This window comes from Salmo trutta, chromosome 37 (genome assembly GCF_901001165.1).
Source record: "Salmo trutta chromosome 37, fSalTru1.1, whole genome shotgun sequence".
NCBI lineage: Eukaryota > Metazoa > Chordata > Actinopteri > Salmoniformes > Salmonidae > Salmo > Salmo trutta.
The window spans coordinates 32,015,702-32,041,095 of NC_042993.1; the positions used below are offsets into that span (position 1 = coordinate 32,015,702).

The 25,394-nt window shown below is 42.9% G+C and overlaps 2 protein-coding genes across 8 annotated transcripts in view; one reads left to right on the forward strand and one right to left on the reverse strand.

The window, feature by feature from the left end:
- Window positions 1–2,995: 2,995 nt before the first annotated feature.
- Window positions 2,996–21,894, reverse strand: ube3d (ubiquitin protein ligase E3D). The gene is made up of 10 exons (XM_029738093.1): window positions 21,572–21,894; window positions 18,318–18,523; window positions 17,535–17,625; window positions 16,883–17,117; window positions 16,039–16,111; window positions 15,596–15,674; window positions 15,242–15,350; window positions 14,930–15,117; window positions 12,694–12,832; window positions 2,996–3,371 (listed from the first exon to the last, which is right to left on the reverse strand). The coding sequence occupies exons 1-10, from the start codon at window positions 21,646–21,648 to the stop codon at window positions 3,351–3,353; spliced, it is 1,218 nt and encodes a 405-aa protein (XP_029593953.1). The 5' UTR covers window positions 21,649–21,894; the 3' UTR covers window positions 2,996–3,350.
- A 46-nt stretch (window positions 21,895–21,940) lies between these two features.
- Window positions 21,941–25,394, forward strand: part of dop1a (DOP1 leucine zipper like protein A) — a 34,939-nt gene continuing 31,485 nt past the window's right edge. For 4 of the 7 annotated variants that reach the window (XM_029738084.1, XM_029738085.1, XM_029738087.1 and 1 more), the window contains exons 1-5: window positions 21,948–22,290; window positions 23,615–23,829; window positions 24,043–24,224; window positions 24,633–24,803; window positions 24,999–25,188. In XM_029738084.1, the coding sequence (XP_029593944.1) occupies window positions 23,692–23,829; window positions 24,043–24,224; window positions 24,633–24,803; window positions 24,999–25,188 (681 nt within the window). In that variant the 5' untranslated portion in view covers window positions 21,948–22,290; window positions 23,615–23,691. Of the gene's footprint in view, window positions 22,889–23,614; window positions 23,830–24,042; window positions 24,225–24,632; window positions 24,804–24,998; window positions 25,189–25,394 lie in introns of all 7 variants that reach the window. The other 3 variants (XR_003872393.1, XM_029738088.1, XM_029738083.1) reach the window with 3 other exon arrangements.

Consider the following 25,394-nt stretch of genomic DNA (forward strand, 5'->3'; position numbering starts at 1 on the left):
AATGGACTCTCTCTAATGGGAGTTGGGAGAAAACTGAAAACATTTTCAGGGGTTGGCGTAAAAGAGAGTAAAATAGGGTATCAGTGTCTTATACTCACTGGATGGTTTCCAAGACACAGATAAAAAAAAAAATACAAGATCAGTCTCCATTGAAAATGTGTCTTAGTCCCTGATTGGACTTAATCTGTGTCCGGGAAACAGGCCTACTGTGTCTGTTTTGGGGGCACTGAGAACTCCAGAGAGTCAGTGAGGAAGGGAAGAAATGTCTATGAAATGTGTTAATGCCATCCATAACTGAATGAGTTTGAATGGGCCCCCTTCTTAAATGGGTGTGCGTGTGTTCTCCAGAAGTAGTGTGCGCCTAATCTCCCATGCAACACATTTTCAATCCCCTTAGATTAGATACAAATGTAAGACCGTAATCACATTTGAGAGTTACAGTAATAAAGGCGTGTTACAACCTTTTATTCTCTCAAGGTGGGTTTGATCCCTTCCTTTTCTAAAGGCATCCTCTGAGATGAGAAAACCTGTCAAGCCATGTCCAAATCATAGGTCGAAATAGGAAGAACATTTTTCCTGAAAATGAAAAAAAAATGAGGTTGTGCATTTCTCTAGAGATAACTAGCCGAGGAGACTAATGAGCAGTACAATGACAACACGGGGCAGCCCAACGTCACCTTGGAGGATCATTTTTTTCATTTGATACCGTTTTCTTTGATCAAAGATGAGGGGAATTAAAGACAGCATCTCCTCAAGGCTGCAAAACCCAGTGATTCCCTACAATAAACACTGTTAATGTATCTGTCGTGTGTGTGTGTGTGTGTGTGTGTGTGTGTGTGTGTGTCTTCAGAACGAGGGCAACTCTTCCAGTACCTCTTCCCACTCAGTCTGCTTCGGTTCACGCTGATGGTTTATTTAGAGCTCACTTAATTGACTCTCGTGTGACGAGGGCTGGAAAGAGAGCTGAGACCCTCTTGACTGTTCAACACTGGATATATTTAATTAGCCAATTCACTCTCTGCTTTGCCACCTCAGTGAGCACAATGTGCCTTTGTATTTTTTTAAAGTAATTGTCAGTTGCCGCATCAGCACATGGCAGATCCAGGGAGGCAAACAAGGGTATCTACCTCTTCTGGGGAGCTTATAAAAATAACATAAGACACCTTACGTTGGCAGAGACAATGCTGAATCGTCTCTCATTGTCTGCTACATAACCTATGCAGATAGCTTGTCTTAATCACAAGACAATAGAGAGGGGTAGGCCAGAATAGCTCCAAAACAGAGACAGCAAAAAAATATCCAGGAATAGAGCTTAGCGCTTGATACATTCGTTCTTTCTGTTGGATCCGTGTTGCGAAGCTTAGTTCCCCCCGTTATACAGTACTGTTAAAGTCTACCTTTGATCTTACTATAGACAGATACAAGCTGGTCTAACTCTGCATCTACATCAGCTAGGGCAGACCCTGTTACAGTTTCTTGCGGTTGTACAGCTACCAACAGTGACCACCTTATACTGTACCCGTGTTGGGATTCACTATAGTTGTGTCCTTATATTGGTTAACAAAACCACGAGACAAGATGGGTCTGTAAAGCCCCAAAATAGAGAGCAAAAAAAAAATACAAATCAGTACATTTGGTTAACTTAGTTTGTCATGAAGCTCAGCTCCTGGTACTCAAACCATGACATTTTAACTTGCTAACTATAGACATTAAGTGATGCTGAATATAACTCTTCCCTTATTATTAATAGTGCAGACCCTGTTCCACTTCATTGCTATTCGGTTTACAGTTGCTACCAACAATGACCTCCTTATAGCCCATGGGGATGCACAATATGTGTGTCCTATTATTGGCTATGCCCTGTTTATAGACCCACTGTAAGAGAACATTCAAATCCTCAAAATGAAACTGAATCCCACTGGCTTTCCTCGAGTCTAATGGAGCTATAGAAGAATATTCTGCATAATGTAGAATCATATTCTGCATCGACGATATGTTGTCATGCACTTGTAAAGCTGGCGGAGTTTCTAGTGCACATTAATCTAAGGAAGCATTTGTAATTAAAGCTTTGCTAGCTGACATTCAGAAAACTCTGGAGCGTTCGATCTCATAAGCAACCACAATTACTAGCTCTCTGGTAAAAAAAAGAAGTAATTATAGCAGAGTTATTATAATGACGCTGTCAGCTGATTTTGCTCTCACACAGCAGCAGGTAGTGTGGCGAGGAAAAACGGTTGAAGAGGTGTAAAATGAAAAGCCTGTCCAAAAAGGTACCGCATGTCACAGAGGTTACATACAGTGCCCTCTGTAATTATTGGGACAGTGAAGCATTTTTTCCTCTTTTGGCTCTATACCTCAACAGTTTGGATTTTAAAATCAAACAATGACTGAGGTAAAAGTGCAGACTGTCAGCTTTAATTTGAGGGTATTTTCATCCATATCGGGGGGAACCGGGTTTTTTTTGTACATAGTCACCCCCCATTTTAGGGGAGCAAAAGTATTGGGACAAATTCACTTATGTGAATTAAAGTAGTAAAAAGTTAGGTATTTGGTCCCATATCCTTAGCATGCATTGACTACATCAAGCTTTAGACTATAATTTTTGGGATGCATTTGCTGTTTGTTTTGGTTGTGTTTCAGATGATTTTGTGCCCAACAGAAATGAATGGTAAATAATGTCATGTCATTTTGGAGTCACTTTTATTGTAAAAAAAAAAAAAGAATAGACGGACAATCCTGAAGGAATCGTGAACAATGATGAGTGAGAAAGTTAGACGCACAAATATCATACCTACCCCCAAGCCATTTTTTTGGGGGGTATGACATTTGTGCGTCTGTAACTTTGTCACTCATCATTATTCACGAATCATTCAGGATTAACCATAATCATGGTAGCATCCACGTTCATGCAGAAGTGTTTCGAAACATATTCTGTTCTTATTTACAATAAAAGTGACCCCCCCCTCTAAAAAACATGGACTTCAACACAGGCAGGTTAGTCAGATTCACCATTTAATCTGGGCAGGTCATCAATAACTCAGACATTCCATTGGAATGATTAGTCTTTTTACATGGTCTGCATTACAGCAGCTATCAGGGTCATGTTCAGTAGGACCAAATTGAAGAAGCCTTTTCAAAACGTATAACGGAATGATCGTTCTTTTAGGAGAATGCTCGACACAGAGGATACGCACCAGCTGAACTTTGGCAATGGAACTTGGTTTCCCATTACGTGCGTCTTGAACACAGCCTAAGACAGATAAGTAACTGCACTCTAGTGTTCCAGTGTTTCTTCTGCTGATCCTCCCTCGAGGAAGGATGAGTGGATGCATGGCTCTTGACCTCTGACATTACAGTCTCATGTACGCCACCTGTAAAGAATTCAGACAGATAGGGTTAGATCTAGTGTAACAATAAAAGATACAGTATTACTTTTCTCACCTGTATATGTAGATTCAGATATACAGCCAGAAAAAAATGATCAGTTTCATTGTACGTAATGAAGATGACTTATGATGTGTATACTGTATGGATTGTGTTAAAACAAAGGAAAAAAAACAGTGACATTTAGGTCAACAATGTGTTCAGATGAAATGTGGATATTTGTCGGCTCGTGGCACATCCTGTCCTCTCTTACATGGTCAGATGGCTGATGTAACAGTGCAGGTCTTGCACATACACGCACACATAAAACTCAAAGCCATCTCCTAGTCCTGGTTGTTTGCCTGGAAGAGGGTCACAGCTCTGCCTGACTATCTCCTGTGAGACCGCTATATTGGGATGATGGATGAGGGCATTGGCTTCACTCAAGGCTCCCCCGAAACTCATGACTCAGCCTGCACACCGCATCAACACTCATTAACACAAATGATAACAAATTAGTCTGTGACGGCAGATTAAGCTCAAAGGTGAATGTGCTACAAAATAGCTAAGCCCCCTAAAGAAAAACACAAGAAAAACTAAGCAAGAAACAAGCTGCTATTTATTCCCTTTGACTGAAGAGAGTGAACCTCAACCTCTAACATTAATGCTTTCAAGGATGTACCTTCGAACCAGCTGCTGTCATTGATAGATGGTTGCAATCAGGGATACAAACTGGTGAGGACCCAAAAAAGGTGACCCTTTTTTTTTGTTGCACTGAAACATGCAAAAACAAATCCCCGCTAGAGAGAAATGCAGGTTTTAACTAATTAAAACAAAGAATATGATCAATTTCTGTGTGTAAAATAAAAAGTGGTTCATGTGAACCTAACTCACAGCTAAAAAATATAAAGAATGCTATCCAATATTATTTGCTGCCTAAACTTTACTGCAAATGACACTCAAGTCTTGAGAAAAAAAACAATACACTAATATTGCAGTTAGCCTTTATAATAGAACGCTTGTGACCACACACAAATATTGCACTTGGGGGAAAACAAACAAACAAACAAACAAACAAACAAACATCTTAAGTAGAAATAGAATGAAACAAACAGACATACTATTATTGCTCTATTATAGTGGCCACTATAGACATCGATCAAGTGCACAAGGCTACATGTATGCAAAAATAACGTTCACTGAGTAAAAACAATTATAATCCCCCCTCACACGTGTTACTGTCAAATTCAACACAACAAAAACTATCTTTGGGCTACACTGCATATTATTACATAGTACACTTTCTGCCTGTGGACATCTGTTCTACAATGTGCCAGCAAAAGTGAGAAAGAGGGAAAGTGTGCGGTGTTCCTTTCACCTCTGTGTTGCTTTCACCAGCTTAAGCCAGGCCCAGCTCCAGCTACACTTGATCCCTGAATCCACTTGTTTCACAAGCAACGGCTCATTTTTCACCTAATTCTCTCATTCCGAAAATTAACCACATACTGTAGAGGGAAAACATTAGTTAACAGATAGCTAGTTAACATTTCACACAGATTGCCAGGGTCCAGTAAGCAACTAACGCGTTACAACTTGAGGAATGGCAAGGACTCGTATACTAGTTAATACTATAGCGAATTGGTTACATGCTGACCGGTGTGGTCAGCGTGCGTTGCAAAATAAATTTAAACATACACGCTATTCAATTATTGCACCCACACTGCCAACGAGCGTCTGCGTTGCCAAGGGCTAACACCGTACCCAAACCAGCCGCGCAAATTCATTTTGACCCCCCCACACCAAACGCGATCAAGACGCATGTTAAAATATCAAAACTAACTCTGTACCAATTATATTAATTTGGAGGCAAGTCGAAAAGCATTAAACATTTATGGCAATTGCAGTTGCTAGCTAATTTGTCCTGGTATATAAACATTGTTCTTTTACTTGAAATGCACAAGGTCCTCCATTCCGACAATTAATCAACACAAAAACGGTCAACCCGAATCGTTTCTAATCATCTCTTCTCCTTCCAGGCTTTTTCTTCTTTGGACTTATATACTTAATGCTAATACTTGTTCCACCACACTTTCTCCCTCACCTCAAACTTTCCAAATGCCAGTTGTTTTTCGGTTACAGCTCATGAAGTACGCTTCACCACCTTCTCACCCCTGTCTCTGTGGTCAGGCTTCTCACCTAACATGCTGACTGCGTCGCGTGCGCGAGCGTTGCAAAATAAATTTTAACATTCATGTTATTCAATTATTGCACTCACACTGCTCGCGTGCGCCAACGAGCGTCTGCGTTGACAAGCGCTAAAATAGAAGTCAGTTCTATTTGTGACGCTGAACGCGGTGCAAGTCCTGCCTCTCCCATCTCCTCATTGGTTTATAGAAGCAGATACCTACGTGCCATCTCCTCATTGGTTATACCCACGTGGGTGATTGAAAGATGAACTGAGTTCGGGCATCGTCGTGGTAACTATGAAAGTTAGATGCCAATCGCCATATAAAGTTCAAAGAAGAAAAAGCCTGGAAGGAGGAGAGATGACTAGAAATTATTCGGGTGACTGTTTTATATGTGTGGATTAATTGTCGGAGTAGAGGACCTTGTGCATTTCAGGTAAAATAACAACTGAACGTTTATATCCCAGGACAAATTTGCTAGCAACAGCAAGCTAGCTAAATTGCCATAAATGTTTAATGCTTTTCGATCTCTCCCCAAATGAATATAATTGGTTCAGTTTGTTTTGATATTTCAACCTGTGTGTTGTGATCGCGTTTGGTGTGGGGGGACAAACTCAATTTGCAAGCTACCGGTTTGGGTACGGTGTTATTCGTTATCGTTCTGGGGACACGCTGCTGTAACTGACAAGCTACCTTTCCAGAGCACGCACTGATGTAACTAGTAAATTGGTTGTCTCTTCTTTCTTCAGTCGCGTGCTGCGCTGCATTCTGCTGTTATGTAAACAATTGGCTGAGCCTTGGATACAGCCAGTATTGTTCCAAACGCGCATCACTCGATCGCTTACAGCATCACTTGATCGCTTACAGCATCACTCGATCGCTTACAGCCAGTAGTGATCCAACCCCCCCCCCCCCAAAAAAAATCGTTTCTCATCGGATCTACACAAATCACGTAGGTCACCTATTTCGGATTCAAAACAGCGAATTCCACTGAAAGGTGACTAGTTTGCATCCCTGTGCAATAGCGTCAAGTGGCAGACTTGGTAGTTTACTCCTGCAAACTTACACTTATTTGTTTTAACTTCTTACAGCACCTTAATATCCTTAAGGTGCTGTAAGAAGTTAAAACAAATAAGTGTAAGTTTGCAGGAGTAAACTACCAAGTCTGCTACTTGACGCTACAGCGAATTTTGAAAAAAAGATGTGCCCATTTTAAACGGCCTCCTACTCAAACTCAGAAGCTAGGATATGCATATAATTAGTAGATTTGGATAGAAAACACTCTAAAGTTTCTAAAACTGTTTGAATGGTGTCTGTGAGTATAACAGAACTCATATGGCAGTCAAAACCCCGAGACAGATCCTAACAGGAAGTGGAAATCTGATTTGTGGAATCACCTTCAACACTTTGCCTATGAAACACACCGTGAGTTAGGATTCATTGAGCACTTCCTAAGGCTTCCACTAGATGTCAACAGTCTTTACAAAGTGGTTTGAGTCTTTTCCGGTAGAAACTGACCGAAAGAGAGGCTTGGAAAGTTGGTCATAGGGGGAGGGCCATTAATACTATGACGCAGGCACCCATGGGTAGCCTCCCCTTCCGAAACGTTTAGTAAGACAATGCAATCGTCCCCCCTTGAATATTATTGAAGCTCTGATTGAAAAAAGTCCCTAAAGATTTATGTTATACAACGTTTGACATGTTTGAACAAACGTAAATATATATTTTTTGCACATACGTGACGACAAGTCCCATGCGCCTTGTACATTATGAGTAGCCTTCGGAACGCGCTAACAAGAAGGAGCTATTGGGACATAAATTATTAACTTTTTCGAACAAAACTACATTTGTTGTGGACCTGGGATTCCTGGAAGTGACTTCCGATGAAGATAATCAAAAGGTAAGGGAATATTTACAATAGTATATTTGATTTTAGATGGTTCCAAGATGGCGCTAACCTGTATCGCCTAGCCTATTTTTCTGAGCATAGCACCTCGTTTATTGCAAAGTGTGATTTCCCAGTAAAGTTATTTTTAAATCTGGCAATGCGGTTGCATTCACGAGATGTTAATCTATAATTCTTTGAATGACAATATTATATTTAAAAAATGTTTTCGAATAGTAATTTAGTAAATTGTAGCGCTGGTTCACCAGATGCATTTGAGGGAAAATATTTTCTGAACATCACGCGCCGATGTAAAATGCTGTTTTTATATATAAATATGAACTTTATCGAACAAAAGAATGCATTTATTGTGTAACATGATGTCCTAGGAGTGTCATCTGATGAAGATTGTCAAAGGTTAGTGCTTCATTTAGCTGTGTTTTGGTTATTTGTGATGCATGTGGTTGGTCCGAAAATGGCGGTGTGGCTATTTTGACGATGTACTCTCCTAACATAATGTAATGTTTTGCTTTCGCTGTAAAGCCTTTTTGAAATCAGACAACGTGGTTCGATTCAGGAGAAGTGTATCTATAAAACAGTCCTATGTTTGAGAAACATAAATTATTAGATTTGGTTATGAATATGGCGCTCTGATTTTTCGCTGGATGTTGATCCCGATTACGGGATCAGAGCTAAATTAAGTGTTTATGTGCATTCTAAAATAACAAACTTTGTTTTTTGTATTGAACACATCCAGTTTTTCTTTTTTTAAATCAACAACGTTAAATTAGTTAACATATTTGACTACTTCTAGCTAATAATTTGGATTCAAATAAGGGCTCAGATCTCGTTATCTCATATCTACTGCACCAAAAGCTGGACCAAAAGATACAGAAATGGCAGCAACTATCACTCACTACACCCAAGGATTCTTCAGAAGTTTATGATCATATTAAAACAACCCTGTGCAGGGAGCTGAGAGAACAATCTTATGCAATACGGGATCCTCCGGGAAAAACTGCAGACGGCGAGGACGACGGAGCGGACGACAGAGCGGTAGGAGACTAATGAACAAACTTAAATCTTTTGTGTGCGCTCGCAATGCGAACAGTAGATCATGCACACCGGATGTGGATGACAAAGAACACTGGCCAGTTCTGCAGGTTTCCCCTCAGTCAACTTCCAAAGTAATTCAATTGAGGCTTTTAAACGCATCCATAAACAACAAAGGCTTACTAATGAATGACATCACCGATAGAGGTCTAGACATTCACTGTGAAGTCTACTCCAGTACCAGCTGTCTCATCTTTTGAATGCATGGCTTTCAAAATCACTGGCTCTGTATCAGTACTTGCTGTGCTGATTTATCGGCCTCCTAAACTCAACTGACTTTCTTGTGGAACTATCTGTGGCTCAATACAACACTGCCTTGGCCTCCATACTGGATGAAGTTGCTCCTTTGAAAACCCACCTGGTGTCTTTCTCCAAATCTTCTCCCTGGTACACCGAGGAGCTACGCTCTCTCAAAGCAACGGACTATCGTCTAGAACGACAGTATCAGAAAACTGGGCTAACAGTACATGTGCAGATGTTTGAGCAACATCAGCAAGAACACAAACAGACCATAAATGCAGCTTGGACAATCTACCTCTCCCAACTGTTCAGGACCGGCAGTGGTAACTCCCGGGTGCTGTTCTTCACTGTGAGCAAGCTCCTACAACCTGTCAACAATTCTGCTACCTCAGCCTTCCTAGAACATTGCAACAAATACCTGTGCTTCTTCCAAAGCAAAGATGGTGTTTTGAGGTTTTACATTTTGCTTTGGAAGAAGCACAGGTATTTGTTGCAATGTTCTAGGAAGGCTGAGGTAGCAGAATTGTTGACAGGTCGTCTTGATTGGCACTCGCATCATCATTGACTAAATCAGCAGCTACAGCCTTAATGTTGATGGTGTCAAGGTCCTCCCCTCCAGCGAGGTTCACAACCTGGGTGTGATATTTAAGTCAGCTCTATCTAGTGTGAAGCCCACATCAAGAGTGTGACCACAGTCTCATTTTTCCATCTTTGGAACATTGCCAGGTTACGACCTATGCTATCAAAACCTGCAGCTGAGCGACTCATCCACGGTTTCATTTCATTTTAAAAACACCCCTTTTGTTGCCGTATCTGCCAAGTGCCTAAACAGGCGACAATATGTCCAGAACTGTGCTGGACGTGAGCACATCCACCCAGCGCTATTCAACTTCCACTGGCTCCACATATGCTCTCGCCTCAACTACAAAATCCTGTTTCACACCTACCAACCTATCCTAAACTCTGGACACAAGTACCTGTCTGACCTTGTTCTATCCTCCTGCCTCACGCCCACACCTTCGCTCCTCCAGGTCCGTCTTCCATCAGCAGCCCCGCAGCAGACTAAAAACTATAGGTGACAGGGCTCTGCGGCCGTGGAAAACACTATTAGGGTAGAGTCTCTTCCAGACATTATTAGTGCAGCGTCTCTGTCCTCCTTTCAAAACACAGCCCAAGACCGTGCTGTTCACAAAAGCTTTCACAGACCTCTGCTAATTCTGTTCTCATGTCCTCCGGACCTGATGATACCTGCATATATGGTTTCTGTGTCTGTTGTCTGTGTTCCGTTTTTTTGGATTGCTTTTATTATTTAAAAGAAAATGCCACCTTGGGTGTGAGAAAAACACTTTCAATGAAATGAATTATTATTGACATAAGGTCCTGCCTCGTTCCAAGAATAGTTGTGATATGCTGATGTACTACCCAGGGGTGAAATAGTTTCTCATCACAGCTTCGTCGTGCGCTCACAGCAGTTACAAATTCTAATATTGGAAATACAATTTCAGCCCGCCTCCTTTAAAAACGTCTACTCTCCTAGGGATATTATTATTTTTTTTTTTAGATACGAGAGAAACACTTCTTCCAGTACCGGGAGATTGCATTTGCCAGTACAGTTTATTTTCTTTCCATCACTGTACTATGGCTCTTTTGTCAGAGGTAGTAGTATTCACAGCGGGGTGTTCATCTGTCAGCATTAAAGGGGCTGATACGACTAGAGAAGAGAAGCATCAGAAGCTAAACGCTCGGCTTTGATGCTCTCGTACAGGCGTTCTGTTATCACAACACTCAACATCTTGGCGAGGTGACAGATGGAATATTATTCACTCCACTTGACGAGAAAAATAACTGAGGGGGGAAAAAAACACAAATGACATGTGTGAATGGGAACGGGCTGCTGAAGTGAAAGCAGTTTGCCTACACTGAAACTGTTCTGTAGGGAATAAGGCATTTCTGAAAGTGTGATCTAAGCTACTGACTGAGGGAGGTTTCCGATTCTGACTGAGGAGTGCCACAGCAACAGACCGAGTAATCTAAATTATGGGGACCAGCCATACTGACTGAGTATCACAAGTCATTCAGTCTAATACAATACAGTGTGGGTTTGCAGAGAATTCTTCTTCCGACGAATCCCATTTTTCATGCATTCCCTTACCTCCCTCAGGCGCGTGTACCTGAGGTAAATAATTTCAACAATACGCCACAGGAGTATGCAAGACATCGTGAGGGTGAGACTTGGTATAGATCACATTTTTCCAGCATGTTGCCCCTTACCTTTTTCTGTCCAGTTTTATCTCCCAGTGTGCCTCTCTGTGTGGGAGATTAATGAGCTGGCAGGCAGGGGGGGGGGGGGGGGGGGGGTTCTGTGGCAGGGGAGGCACGCTGCAAGTACTTTACACCCCATTACACCGCAGCACAGCTCGGAGGTGGAACACAACATCCCAGACAACACACCATTCCTCCTCCAATAATGAGAGGCAAGATCTGGTTAGAAGGGCTAACACAATAGACTGGCACTGGAAGGCCCACTCACCATTTCACATGCCCACACACACACTATTAGGGCTACATTATCAATTTGGGAGTTTTCAGCCCTCATCTGCTGCAACTCTATCTGACTATGTGATCGCATTACTCTCTGGTACTACTAGGCCTACAGCAGAGCAGTGAATCCATCTCTCTAGTGGAGGTATTTAAGTGACTAAATCAGACACTCTTCATCACTCCCCTCAGTCCCTTCCCCATTTTAGTGACATGCAGTCTAAAGTACCCCGTCCTAAAACAAGTCCCTTTTCAGAAGTAGCATAATCACTCACGGTCAGGACAAGACATCGATAGCCTCGATTTCCAGACTTTCCAGCTGAGTGATGAACGGGACTTGGGAATATGGTAAAGTGGGGGGAGTATGGCATCGCAACTGTAGACAATTGATGGTTTCTATGGAAAATATATTTTTTTTACTAAAAAGACTTATTGCAACATCTGGAATGTACAGAATGACTAACTCTTAACACCCTACAAGCCTATCAGACTGAAATATGACAAACTGGAGATAACTTCTTTCCTTACTTTTCCCATTTCTCTCTCCCCTTCCTCTATCTAAGTGGAATTGATAGCTTCTGCCAGAGTCAAAATGAGTTCCTCCTCCCCTGTACAGACCCAGAGGGCAAGTAACAGAGTTTTGTGAAAGAGGGAAGGAACACAAAATATGAGATTGCAAAGCGTGGGAGAGAAAGAGAGGGAGCGCTTAAATATAATAAGCAGTCTCGTAGAGGTTTGGTATTGTAGTCGTGGTGGGAAGTGAAAACAGTAAGTAGAAAGCATTTTAATCAAAGGACCCAGAGTCATGATAACTATATAATGAGACAGGAGCCAGTGGCCTTATTTTCAGCCACGTTGAATATGCAGGAGCTCAAATGTTTGTTTCCGTTATTTTTCCAAAATGTTAGGCTACTTCAACTTCTCAAACGACACATCGTGCTCTCAGGTGAGTGCTGCTGTGACAGGTAAAGAGGCAGGGATGACACCATGGTGGTAATTACTATGCATCTGTCTGGAGAGTCCCCGGTGAAGTCAGCCAAGTTTACAACTCCTAGTCTTGCCTTGGTGCAAGAAAACTCTCCCCTTTTGTACTGTAGAGGAGGCTGTTGTTATGGGCACTAATAAGTTAGACTGCCCAGCATTATTGGTGGTGCTCCAGCATCTTCTAAAAATAGTTGGTCACAAAATCCCTCTGAACCTCTTTTCGAAAATGTGCTTTTTTTTTAAAAAAGAAAGAAAAATGGTCGCAACGATAGCTACTAGGTCGAGGCTATAAATAATGGATATCAGCAATATGGAATCAAACAGTGTCATGTTCATCCTGCCAAGGGGAGAAGCTCTACCTACATTACCTAGAGGCCCTCTTACCTGGTAGGAGTTCATGGAATGCAGTGACGGAGGGAGACAGGAAGTACTGGCTGTCAGCACCGACAACAGCTCCTGGCACGTGGTCAGGGGCAGGTCTAGGGGGTGGACACCGATGTCCTTCTCCCAGGTGTCTACAACACTGGACACACACAGAGATAAGGGATAGCGAGAGAAAAACAAATAATGAGACCGAGAGAAAGACAAAGAAAGAGAGAAAAATGTACAACACTGCATCAGTCAGAGTAATACATAAAAAGGAGAATTTCTCTCCGAGGTTCACATCTTCTAGGCAAAGGGGACATAAATCCCAGTTTGAAGCATTACGATGTTAATCAAATAATTATAATCTATCACTGGGTAATGTTGAACAGTGAGAGTTTGAAAGGGATGGAGGAATGAGAAAGTGAGGGAGAGATTGATTCCCTGTCACAGGTCGTGGAAGCGATCCAGGTTTTTTCATTACATTTGGCCATCTGTGCAGTGGCTCTGTGACGGACACTCAGAGTTAAAATGCTGATAAGTCCTTAGTATAGAAAGTAACACTCACTTAGTATACAGCGAATGCAACTGCTTTTACAGTAAAGAAAATCCTAACACATGCAGCGCTGGTCATAAACCTTCAACCCAAGGGTGTAGTGCTTAGGAACCATTGTCCAAACAGAAGCAAATTAGCCGAAACAGGGAGGGACTAACCTGAACTTGTCCAATAAGAAACCCTCGTATTCGTTGCAAAATGTTTTGCTACAGTTTGTACTAATGAAAACACCGCTGGTAGTAAATTTGATTAGTTCTGCAGCCATCAACTCCACACTAATCAAGTCATCGCCCTCGGTGACAGTCACAATTCAATTAAGCAGAGGCTCACTGATTCCCCCACCAATTAGAGACACGCTACTGTCGTGCGTCGTCTCCAACAAACACCACGTCACCTCCAGTGCATTCAACCAAGACAGACGGTGCTCCGTGACTTACACGGCTGACGGAATTAAAACATGGTCAGGGATGAATGTCACGTATGTAACAGTATGTAGGCCTAGAGGAAACAGATGTTTCTCTAACACTTCCCCACCTTCATATAAGCTGTGTCAGCCAACAGCCACGTTGTTTTCTTCCAAAATGTTGGAGGAGTGATCCGGTTTAAGCTAGCGTAGGTCAGGGCTCTCAAACCCTGTTCCTTGAGAGCTCACCTGTAGGTTTTCGCTCCAACCCCAGTTGTAACTAACCCGATTTAGCTTATCAACCAGCTAATTATCAACCTGTGCGCTAGATTAGGGTTGGAGCGAATAGCTACAGGACAGTAGCTCTCAAGGAAGAGGGTTGGAGCGAAAACCGACAGGACAATAGCTCTCCAGGAAGAGGGTTGGAGCGAAAACCTACAGGACGGTAGCTCTCCAGGAAGTGGGTTGGAGCAAAAACCTACAGGACGGTAGCTCTCCAGGAAGAGGGTTGGAGCAAAAACCTACAGGACGGTAGCTCTCCAGGAAGAGGGTTGGAGCAAAAACCTACAGGACGGAAGCTCTCCAGGAAGAGGGTTGGAGCAAAAACCTACAGGACGGTAGCTCTCCAGGAAGAGGGTTGGAGAGCCTTGGCGTAGGGTAATTGTGTATTCAAATCCCAGCCTGGCGTTCCAGAGTACTGCAGGCTCTCGGTTCTTACCTGATATTTAATTCCACCCACCTGGTGTCCCAGGTCTAAATCAGTCCCTGATTAGATGGGAAGAATGAAAAACAGCAGTGGAACTGGCTTCGAGGTCCAGATTTGAATACCCCTGAGCTAGTGTCATACTTAAAACAGCAGGCAATTTCCCATCCTACACGCAGTGAGCAGCAGTGATGTGCTGAGCTACGCTGTACTGTAGTGCCGTGCGGAGTGGAGTCCTCTCCTTTCATCTACAGTTTGTTAATTACAGCTCTGCTGCCAGTCTGCTGGAGGGACTGTCACATTATACGAAGCAAAACAAGACTAAGGTGAAGCGGGAGAGGAAGAAGGAAATCATAACAGAAGTGAAGAATCCTCCTGCGGGGAACTCAGCATGGAGGAACATGGAGCACCCACCACATCTATCCGTGACTCATTTCTGTTCTCAGTTGCAAAACACAATTTTATCATAAAAAATAATACCAATAGTACAAATACCAGTTATAATCAAATATCCTGAACAAACTGCACTGGAAGACCCCCACTCAAAAAAAAATTATAATCATGCAGCAGGAGATGGGTATGTAGGCTGTCTTACTCCTGGTGTGTGCTGGCAGAGGGAGAACAGGGGAGATAGAGGACTTTGACGGCGCTGCCAGCCTTTGTGGGTGATTGATGCTCAGAACACTGGCGGCGGCCGGGAGAGGTGACAGCATCACCTCTGACAGTCGATAACGGAGTGGCAGAGAACGAGGCAATGAGGGAGTCGCTGTTCAGGAGCCAGAGCTGAGGATCAGAAGAAGTCATTTAACACTTCACACCCTCTCTGTTAAAGCCACGCACATTTCACCAATCCACACACCGTTTCGGGCTCACATATTTCAAGCTCTTACACACACACACCTCTTACCAATATGAAGGCTTTTCCATCTGAGGCCTGGACAGAGAAACGAAACATGCTCTGGGAGGAGGACAGCTCCACCAGTCTGGCAGCTATGGTCTGTTCCAGAAACAGTGACCTGTGGAAGAGTAGGGCATGGTTAACCCTCAATAAGAATTCTACCTAGCTAGGTCTAAAATAATATTCTACGGCGCTCACTGGCATTGTAGTAACAAAAGGGTAATATATTGCATCTGCATAATGAAAAACTATAGATTTACATTGATTTTGCACTTTGAGAAGCTGAGTATCCGAATGATGGGGATGAGTATCCAAAGACGGTACAGCAATATGCACCAGTCAGAGAAGCAGCAGCATAGTTACCTGTCTAGAGAGGTATCAAACTGGCTGTCTCCCACACTGGGTCTCACTGTCACCTCTGTGATGTAGAGTTTCAGGGTCCCTGCGACATTTACAGAAACTGTTACTATTGAACAAACCCTCACGCAGACAGAAAAGATGCCCAGGTCAGGTTCTAACGCAATGCAACTCTATTATGGTTCAAGTCCCAGGGTAGATGATACAAGTGGCAATTGAACTGGCAAACAAAGGGCTGCTGGTCTCATACCATTTACTGCCTTTGTGCCCTTGAGCAAGGAAGTTAAGCCCTAAAATTGCTCTGGTAGTGCCGCTCTGAGGCAGACGCTGTGCTGCTCCCAACCAGTGTGTGTATATGACGTTGGGTATTATGACAGCAAATCAATAAATTCCTGTTGAAAAAAAAAATGACAATATACAGCATCTATTCTCTAAAGAGTGTTGTGTACCTGGTTCCACAGACTCTCCCAGGCCGGCTGTACAGCTCTTACAGGAGACAAGTGTACGCCTGCGGTTGGGTTTCTACAAAAAGAACAGAAAAATACTAAATAAAGCTAAAAGAGACAAGAACACACAGTTCTAATTTAACTTCTTCCAAAACGGAAATCGATAACCACAATCAAACAGCCTAAAAAGAGGAGAGAGAAACGGGCAGGCAGAATTATTCTCCTCATCCCACTTCCCCATCCGCAGCCACACTAAAAGGCCCAGGCCGAGCCACAGATAGTGACTAATAGATGGAGAGTGAAATCAATCCCACTCCAGATAGTGATGGAGCGAGAGGCAGAGAGAGAGACCGCTAGAGAGAGAAGGGAAAAAAAGAAAAGCATGGCTTAAAACACCAGGCCTGGCTGTAGGCTCGGGTTAAAGTGGCTCACGATGTGTGTTGATGTGCTGTCTGTCTACCCGCCTCCTCAAGTTTCCTCTCTAAAAAGGAGTGCTGCTGCTGCTAGTGAAGTAGAGTGTGTCCATCTCATCCTGTCAGTCTCAGGCCCAGTGGGACGGGGGTATACAGATAGTCTCACACTAACAAGGAGCCTGAAGCACATACACTGCTGATGTAACTACAGGACACTTCCCTACAAACATGATGGGAAACTTTTGAAAATGACCAATGTTTTAAGCTTGACTTTTCAGTAAGTATACAGCAAATTTGGGAGGGAGTGAGAGCGAGGTGAAAAAACAAAATCCGAAATTATGTATCTAATAAACATCAAAGTGACGAGGCTAAAAGGCTAAAAATGGCATTGATCTTCTGCCACAGAGGTTCCTTCCTCCCTTGCCTCATCTCACCGGTGTGTCCTGATTTTGACCATCAGCCATTTTGTTGGTGATGGGGCTGAGCTCCTGGGTGAGAGTCTCCGCACAGCCTCTATCCCGGGGCACAAGGAGGTGAGTGTCGCCCAGTAAACAGTCCTCCGCTCTGGGCAGCAGCTTCAGGTTGGCAAAGGGGTCCGGATGGCAGCACCAGTCATCCACCAGGGAGCTCCAGTTGCCGTTGGGGAGAGGGAGCACTCGCTTGAACACCCTGAGAAAAATCTATGACATTACATTGCTATACAATGGAGACTATTTGTACTGTGATGAAATTAATCGATAACCTCTATCAAAAACCTATTTGCATGAATCAATCAAAAAGATATTTGCATTAACAGGGAAAGCTGGGCAATATTCCAGTTCTACGCATTTTCCATGACAATGTCACAAACATATGTATTCACTAAGTTTTGGCAGGTGTGTGTGGGTGTCCACGTATCCACCAATCCAATGTCAACATGACATTGGGAGATGAGACAGAGCACAGCATTGTCCTCTAGCTCAAACAGCCATCCATCTCCCTCACTGAACCCATCTTCTCCACTACTATGAGCGGCACCACTTCCTGTGTCTGAACGGAGGACGTAAATGAACCAACATACCAACTTCCTCCCTGTGGTCATCTCACCTCTCCTCCAGCACCCTGGTCCCACAGGACTGGCAGTGGAAGCAGTAACTCTCTTGGACCTGCAACCTCTCCATCACACTCCCCAGGGCCCCTGTTAGGAGAGAGTAGCCACAGAGCACATAAACAACTCTATCGGCGGGAAAAGAGCTTCACCTAGAGACGGAGCAAAAGTCGATAAACACCGGGTGGTGGCGGACTGGTGGTGGTGAAAGAAGCTTGGGAGAAAGCTGCCAATCAATCTGTTTTTGATTGGATTTGTCAATGAACCCGACTGTTTTCCATTCCCTGAACAGTAGCTCCAAAACATGCACTCAGTTCTTTCTCAGGGAAGATGGTGGAGTATTACTCCACCAAAATCAGGTTATAGCTGATTCAGGTCAACGATTCACATTGTCTGTATATCTATCAGTGGGTGTAGTTTTAGGCACCAGACATGACGGGCCAATTACTGAGCTCATGACTCAGTCCTTTATAGATCAGGCTAAAGAGAGCACACAGGAGGACTCCTCCACTGTCTCAGTTTGAGGGAAGGCTTCACAGCCACGGAGTAACTGACTCAAGCCAGATGAGAATATATTATATAATCAGCCATGAATAAGAAATGATCTGCTGATACGGTTCTGTCTTACCTGAAATGGAGATGGTAATTAGGCTATGATATGTGAGAAACAAACATTTACATGGGAGTAATTCTGTCTCTGTTTGTTGTGTGTGTGTGTGTGTGTGTGTGTACGTGCACACATTTCTTTTTGAGTGTGTCCATACAGCTTGCCTCACCATTACCTGTGTCATCTGTGTGCTGGTCCACATTGAGGCGCATTCTGAAGTGTATCTCATCTCCTCTTTCAGGTGCCTCCCTGCAGGAGCCCTCCACAAGGCTGACCCCTGCTGGCAGCTCCACGATTAGCAGGCCCCGAGGAGTCAGAATGTGGAGGGACGAATCTCCTCCTGTAACTCTCACCTCTGCATAGCTCTTCGCCACATCTCTCCTGAGGGAGGGACAGACAGACAGGCAGACATGGTGTTAAGCAACATGTCCCATTTTGATATGGACAGGTAAACCTGGTAACAAAACATATACAATTGGATTAATGATTCAGCATAATGGCAGGCCTCTGCGAAATGGCTGAGACACAAATGAGACTGCGTTCCTTGACAAGTGGATGATAAACAAGTGAATGGTAGACCAGTGTGTGTGTGAGACAGTACTAAAGTAATTCATCATAACCTTCCAACTTGTCCTTATCCCCCTCTACCTCCTGCCTGTTGCTGTCACAGCTCAATGTAGAAGTCTAATGAGTTAGAGGAACATTTCCAGAGAGAGAGGATGCACTTACTGCTCTGATGGAAGAAGGGCAAAGGAAAACAGCTGTAGGCCAACTGAAGAGATAGAGAGATATAAATAGATATAGTGTGTGTGTGTGTGTGTGTGTGTGTGTGTGTGAGAGAAAGGAATAAAAAAAGAGTGGTGTGTAGGGGAAAGTGCATGTACAATGTTTGGCTAATACAGATTTTTTTTCCCCTTGCAGTGACAGCCCTGATGCACTCATGCCCGGAAGATATGTTGCCCTCTGCTCAATCTCTGGGTTCGATGCAATTATTTTCACTAGCCATGCAATGCATCTCTGTCCATGCTTGACACAAGTGCTGTCCCCCAGGAAGAAAAACATTACCCAGCGAAGACCGCTTTAAAATCACAACTTGGTTGGCTGCATTGAATTTTCTCACTTCCAACCGAGTGGAGGAAGCAACAACAAACAACTGGAAGGAACTATTGCCAGGAAGCATAGGCTACTATTGCCACACCAGACAATACACAAGCGACTGGTAAAACAAGAGTCTCTAAACAGTAAACCTGCTCTTTTTAACAAGATATTATCCAACTATAGAACAATTGGGCAATGCAGCAAAGCACAGACTAGGCTATTGGCCTAACCTACAGAATCCCACACCAATGTTTACAAGTAACAAATGTAGAGGCTCCCAAAGGATCCAACACCTGGACACGATTCTATTTATGGTGCATTTTCATTCAGGATTTACCCAAGTGTTTTACCCAAAAGGCTTAGACTTTCTATTTCCTTCTACACGGGACAGCACCAGGGTGTCTGTAGTGACGCCTCAAGCCCTGAGATGCAGTGCCTTAGACCACTGTTCCACTTAAGTGAGAAGAGTATACACTTATTTTCAGAGATGGAAAGATTCATTGGGGCAGTTTCAGATAAGTAGACTTAACATGGACTTAGGGCCATAAAACATGGATTTAAGTCAACATTTTTTTTTTTGTCCACTTTCTGTCAACTTATCTCAAGTCTGAATAGGGCCCTAATGCTGCTTTTGTTATAGTCGAAAAGCAGTAGAGCCCTATTAAAACAAAACATTATGACTTACGTCAATGTTTTATGGACTCAAGTCCATGTTAAGTCTGACTCATTGCCACAGCTGGAATGGCCCATTTATTTCGATTAAAAAATAAAAAAAAGCCCAATGTGAAAACGTTATTTTCCTACTCCACAACCCCACCTGGTGTCAAAATATAGCATTACATAAAAATCATTTTAGAATACACATACAATGCTTCATCCAAATTACACGATTATACTGTGTAGGCAATCAGAGTATGTAAGTGGCTCAAGGAAAATGCTCTATTTTTTTCATCCTAAAACACCAATTACTATAAATTAGGCCATCATCGCTGTTCGTTCGTGAATGATAATCCTTCACGTTGTACATGTTAAACGTCCATGCTGCATGCATGCCAACCATTTAATACTAATACGTTTCATGGGAATATGCATTTCGATTTTCTAGGATGGCTAACCGGCCTAACTACTATTTAATCGATTTTTCTAGCAGATGGAGTTAAACACAGCCACAACATTAGAACAAAAATGCAACAACTTCAGCACAATCATCTTAAACTGACATAAATAAAAAAATACGAGGTGTTTTTGGTATAACAGTAGCCGGACATTATCTATATTATATTCGGTTTGTCATGTAGAATACTAATTAAATCATCAAGTGATCTTGCGAGACATATCACCATCACGAGAAGAAGCGGAGCAGAACAAGCAGCACCTGTGATGCCAATTTAGCAATTTTGTTGCTAGATTTAGCAACTTTTCAGACTACCCTGGCAACTTTCTTTTCACAAAGCACCTAGCAACAAATTTAGCTACTTTTAAACATTTATTTGGAACTTTTAGCAACTTTTGAAAAGTGACTCAAACGCTAAAATACACGCATTTTCCCTCTAAATGACACAAAAATGATTTTCTCTGTCACACACAAGTCACAACACACGTGCCTGGCTGCAAAAGTGCATTGTGAGTGACGTCAGCTGCAGGCCATCAGCAATTTCAGCAAATTGCAAATCATTGTTGGCTGACTGCAGCAGCGAGCCAAACCCAATGAATATAGTTGGTCACGAATGTTTGATCTTGAACAGAACTTACAACATCAATCAACATGCCTCAATCAAAAATGTACAGCCAGAAGTACAGAAAAGAGTGGGAGTCAATTTGGCCAGTCAATTTGAGTAACGTTATTGTGTATTCTACGTAATGACGCAAATACGTTATCACGCAATGACGTCATTTAGCAACAAATCAACCTGCCTCTAGCAACTTACCCTGAAAATTAGTTGGCAACACTACACCCCTGACTATAAGGGTTGGATGACTTTGAGAGTTATACATAACTACGGCTCTATGAACTAAGCGGTGCATTCAGTTGACTAACAGCAGTACAATTTTTTACACCATTGCAGCAGCGCAAAAGATTTGTGGTTGACCCAAAATCATCCAGGTCATGGTGAAGTCCCTGATGTAGGGCTCGGAGTTAATATTATAAATGTAGGCTAAGTGTCACAAGTGTGTGGTCCTTGAGATGTTAAATACCTTTATCAGTCTGTTCTGCGCAGTTTGTTCACGGCAGGAACGCACCCTCTATCCTGTTATGCTAGCACAACTAGCTGACATTAGCTAAGACTAGATACCTAGCTAGTGGTAGCTAACTATTTCGCAAATAATTACCAGAGAACAAGAAGACCACTTTGCAACCGCTTCCTTAGTTCGAGAAACACTCCAGCTCCTTCTGCATTTTCGCCCATGGTGTGTGTCTTTTTCTTCTGTTGCTAGTTGGCTAACCTTATTAAACAACGAAGACACGTGCAGTTTACTTTTTGCTCTAACAGAGGTAACGGAGTCCAAAGCGAAATGGCTTCGTACATCTGATTGTCAGTATGGTGAATTAAAGTAAATGTAGCAGTAAAAAATCATTCGCGTATCAACGTAAAACAGTGAAGACTATGGCATATATTTCACTACCTAGCAACACGAGCCGGAACTGTTCTACCGCCAGGAGGGATTGCAGTCGGACAAATGAAGTAGACGTGCCGCAATCTGCAATGCAGTCTGGGACAACTGTAAACGGGATTGTTTGGCTTTGTTAACCTGGACGTAGGTTTTGATGTTGGTTTGTTTTTCAATCAAAGGCAAAGACATCTCCATCTTAAAATATGTAGGATACAATTATTATTTAACCCGTGAGCGTTGAATGCTTACTTGACAAGTGACACGGTTTAACCGAGTCGACACCGGGGGCCCGGCAGCACCATCATCAATAATACCTACATAGCTATCAAGGATACATTTCCCACTGAACCAATTAGCGCTGGCTGAATTGTTTTTTTTTAATTCGTCATGCGGGATACATAATTTAGTGACAGTGGTTTACAAATATCCTTCTAACGGTAAGCATTTATCGTCGACTGTCGCGGCCGATAAATAACAGACAGTCGTTGCTATGCTAGTTTTGGGAAACATCGGGAGTTAGTGTGGCTGTAACGTTACATCTAACTAAGTTACTTGGTACTATTGTAGCCCTGCCTTGACTGAGTTAGCAAGCTAGCACATTTACACGGAGGGCAGGTTTCGGTATTGTTGACCACGCATGACTTATTACGATAGGTGATGTCATTCATGTTTGGTTGCGAGTTATGTCAGATGCCTTGATAAGTGTTTAACGTTGTTAGCTTTAGAAATGAATCATATTTTTTTGTGTCCATCTTTTTAAATAGGTGACTTGCTAGCTAGTTTGATCTTACGTTTTATAATTTGCATGTCATTATATTGTTATTGTCAGTATATCTAGTTGGTGTGTCATTAAAATGAGGCTGTCTCCTGCCAAATATTTCAACTCTTGACAACTAGATACAGATCCATATAGCTGCAACTTCAAAGACCAGGGCTGTCATTTAGTTTCCTGTGTCGCCCGCCCCACCAAGAACACATTACATTGTGAGGCACTGGGCAGGACTGTCATGTGATGCATGCATCCTTGATTACCAGGTGGGAGGAATTTAGGTTTCTGCCTTGGATAAAAATTTCATGAAAAATCTGTTTTTGGTGAAAGGATGACATTGTACTGGTACTCCCTATATATAGGCATGTTATTTTTAGTCATTATTTTTATTTGCTGTTCACTGTGCCACTATTTCTTTACTATTATTATTCGTTTTATCTTTAACTCTGCTTTGTTGGAAATTGATCCATAAGTAAGCATTTCACTGTTAGTCTACACCTGTTGTCTATGAAGTGTGTGACAAATAAAATGTGATTTGATTTTAGTTGGAACCCAACCCTCTCATGTACATCTCTCTCTGTTCAGCTCTTTGTTCACTTGACTTCTATATTGTCTGTTGAAGCACATCTATCTACCTCTCCCATCCCTAAGGCATCTGTTTCACTAAGACATGTCTGGAAGAAGACACTAATAATTTAGCACTATCTTCACATGCCAACATTAACCTTATCAAATTATTGTAATCTGTCAGACTTTGCTCCTAATAAACATTTGTCATTTGTACATGACTGGTCAATAAACAGCTCCATCTGTGCACCATCATCAACCCATGTGCTTCTCCTCTGTAACTCTCATTCTGACAGATTGACTGGCACTGGCCTGCACATTAAGGACACATGTAGTTTGAGACTAATGCTTCCATATGTAACGTGCTGATTAATCACTCACTATGACTCAGAGTGACGACCCCCCCCCCCTTACTCATTCTCCAGGTGTGATGTGTGTATGTGAGCCTGGTGTTGGCAAGTAGCGAGCCTGGTGTTGGCAAGTAGAATAACCACCCAGGAGGATGAATGCAGAGGAAGTGGAGCTGCTCAGTGACTCCAAGTACAGGAATTATGTGGCGGCTGTGGACAAAGCCCTCAAGAACTTTGAGTACTCCAGTGAATGGGCAGATCTCATCTCTGCACTGGGCAAACTCAACAAGGTAACGACGACAAACATTTACCTGTTTGGATATTTCACATATGTACATTTTGGTTTGGAATGGATACACAATGACCACATCAGCAATTAAAACTGTATCTGCATATTCTCTAATGCACTAAATGCATTTTTTTTTTTTTTACTGCCAGCTATTGTGGAAAGATCTAGATTGGCCTCTGGTACCCCACGTCTGATGTTTGAATCTGTTTCTCAGGTATTGCAAAGCAATGCCAAGTACCAGCTGGTGCCCAAGAAGCTGACAATAGGCAAGCGTCTGGCTCAATGCCTCCACCCAGCTCTGCCCAGCGGGGTGCACCGCAAGGCCCTGGAGACCTACGAGATCATCTTCAAGATCATAGGGCCCAAGAGGCTGGCCAAAGACCTCTTCCTCTACAGGTACCGTCTAGGCTACAGGATGTCAATACTTGTTTAGGACAGTAGTAGTAGTAGAGAAGAACAGTAGCTTTATTGTAACTGGCAAACATGTCATAAACTGAGTTTGAACTAGTAAAGTAAGTAAATAAGCCTTGTCCAAGCCAGAATGGTCCATAGGGCAGGAGCCTGTTTCTCCTGTTTCTATAGCGTGAGGCAGCTTGATGTACAAGTACACCCCCTGAACAGAACACTAGTCTATCGCAGGGCCTTACCCTCAATCCATCTCCTTTGAACTAGTTAGAGAATAAAAATAATGCATGTGGATTTTGTTCAATAGTTACTTTTCTTCAGTTGACCTATCAACCCTATAATTTCCCCTTTACTCTATTACCCCACCGCCTAAAACCTGTCCCCTGCTTTCTGTTTCAGCTCTGGGCTGTTCCCTCTACTCTCCAATGCTGCTATGTCTGTGAAGCCGGTGCTGCTGGGCCTGTATGAGACCTACTACCTGCCCCTGGGAAAGACCCTCAAACCTGGCCTGCAGGGGCTGCTGACTGGGGTACTACCGGGTCTGGAGGAGGGCTCTGAATACTATGATAGGTAAGAGATGGAGGGCTGGAGAAAGAAATGTATGTCATTGAATGAAGTGAATTGCTAATTACTAGAACAAAAATAATAATATATATATTCAGTCAGAATCAACCTTAGTAACAATTCAATCATCTGGGATTCAATTGTCTTGTCAATGTATGCATCCCAAATTCATTTATTTCAATTCAATGCAATCCTCTCCAGGACCAACACGTTGCTGGAGAAGGTGGCTGCGGCGGTGGAGCAGTCGGCCTTCTACAGCGCCCTCTGGGGCAGCATCCTGACCAGCCCCGCCGTGCGTCTGCCTGGGGTCACCTTTGTTCTGCTGCACCTCAACCGCAAACTCTCCATGGAGGACCAGCTCTACGTCATGGGCAGCGACATCGAGCTCATGGTACACGAAAAGAAGAATCGTTTTCAGAGACCCTTATCTTTTTCCTTTATCCCAACCCCCAAGTTACTTACTTACACACACACACACACACACACACACACACACACACACACACACACCAAGTAGAGCTTGAAGTGCCTGAGTTTGGGGAATATTTAGAAATCATTGGTAGTGTATTCATGATGCAGACTGAGAAATTAAGTCAT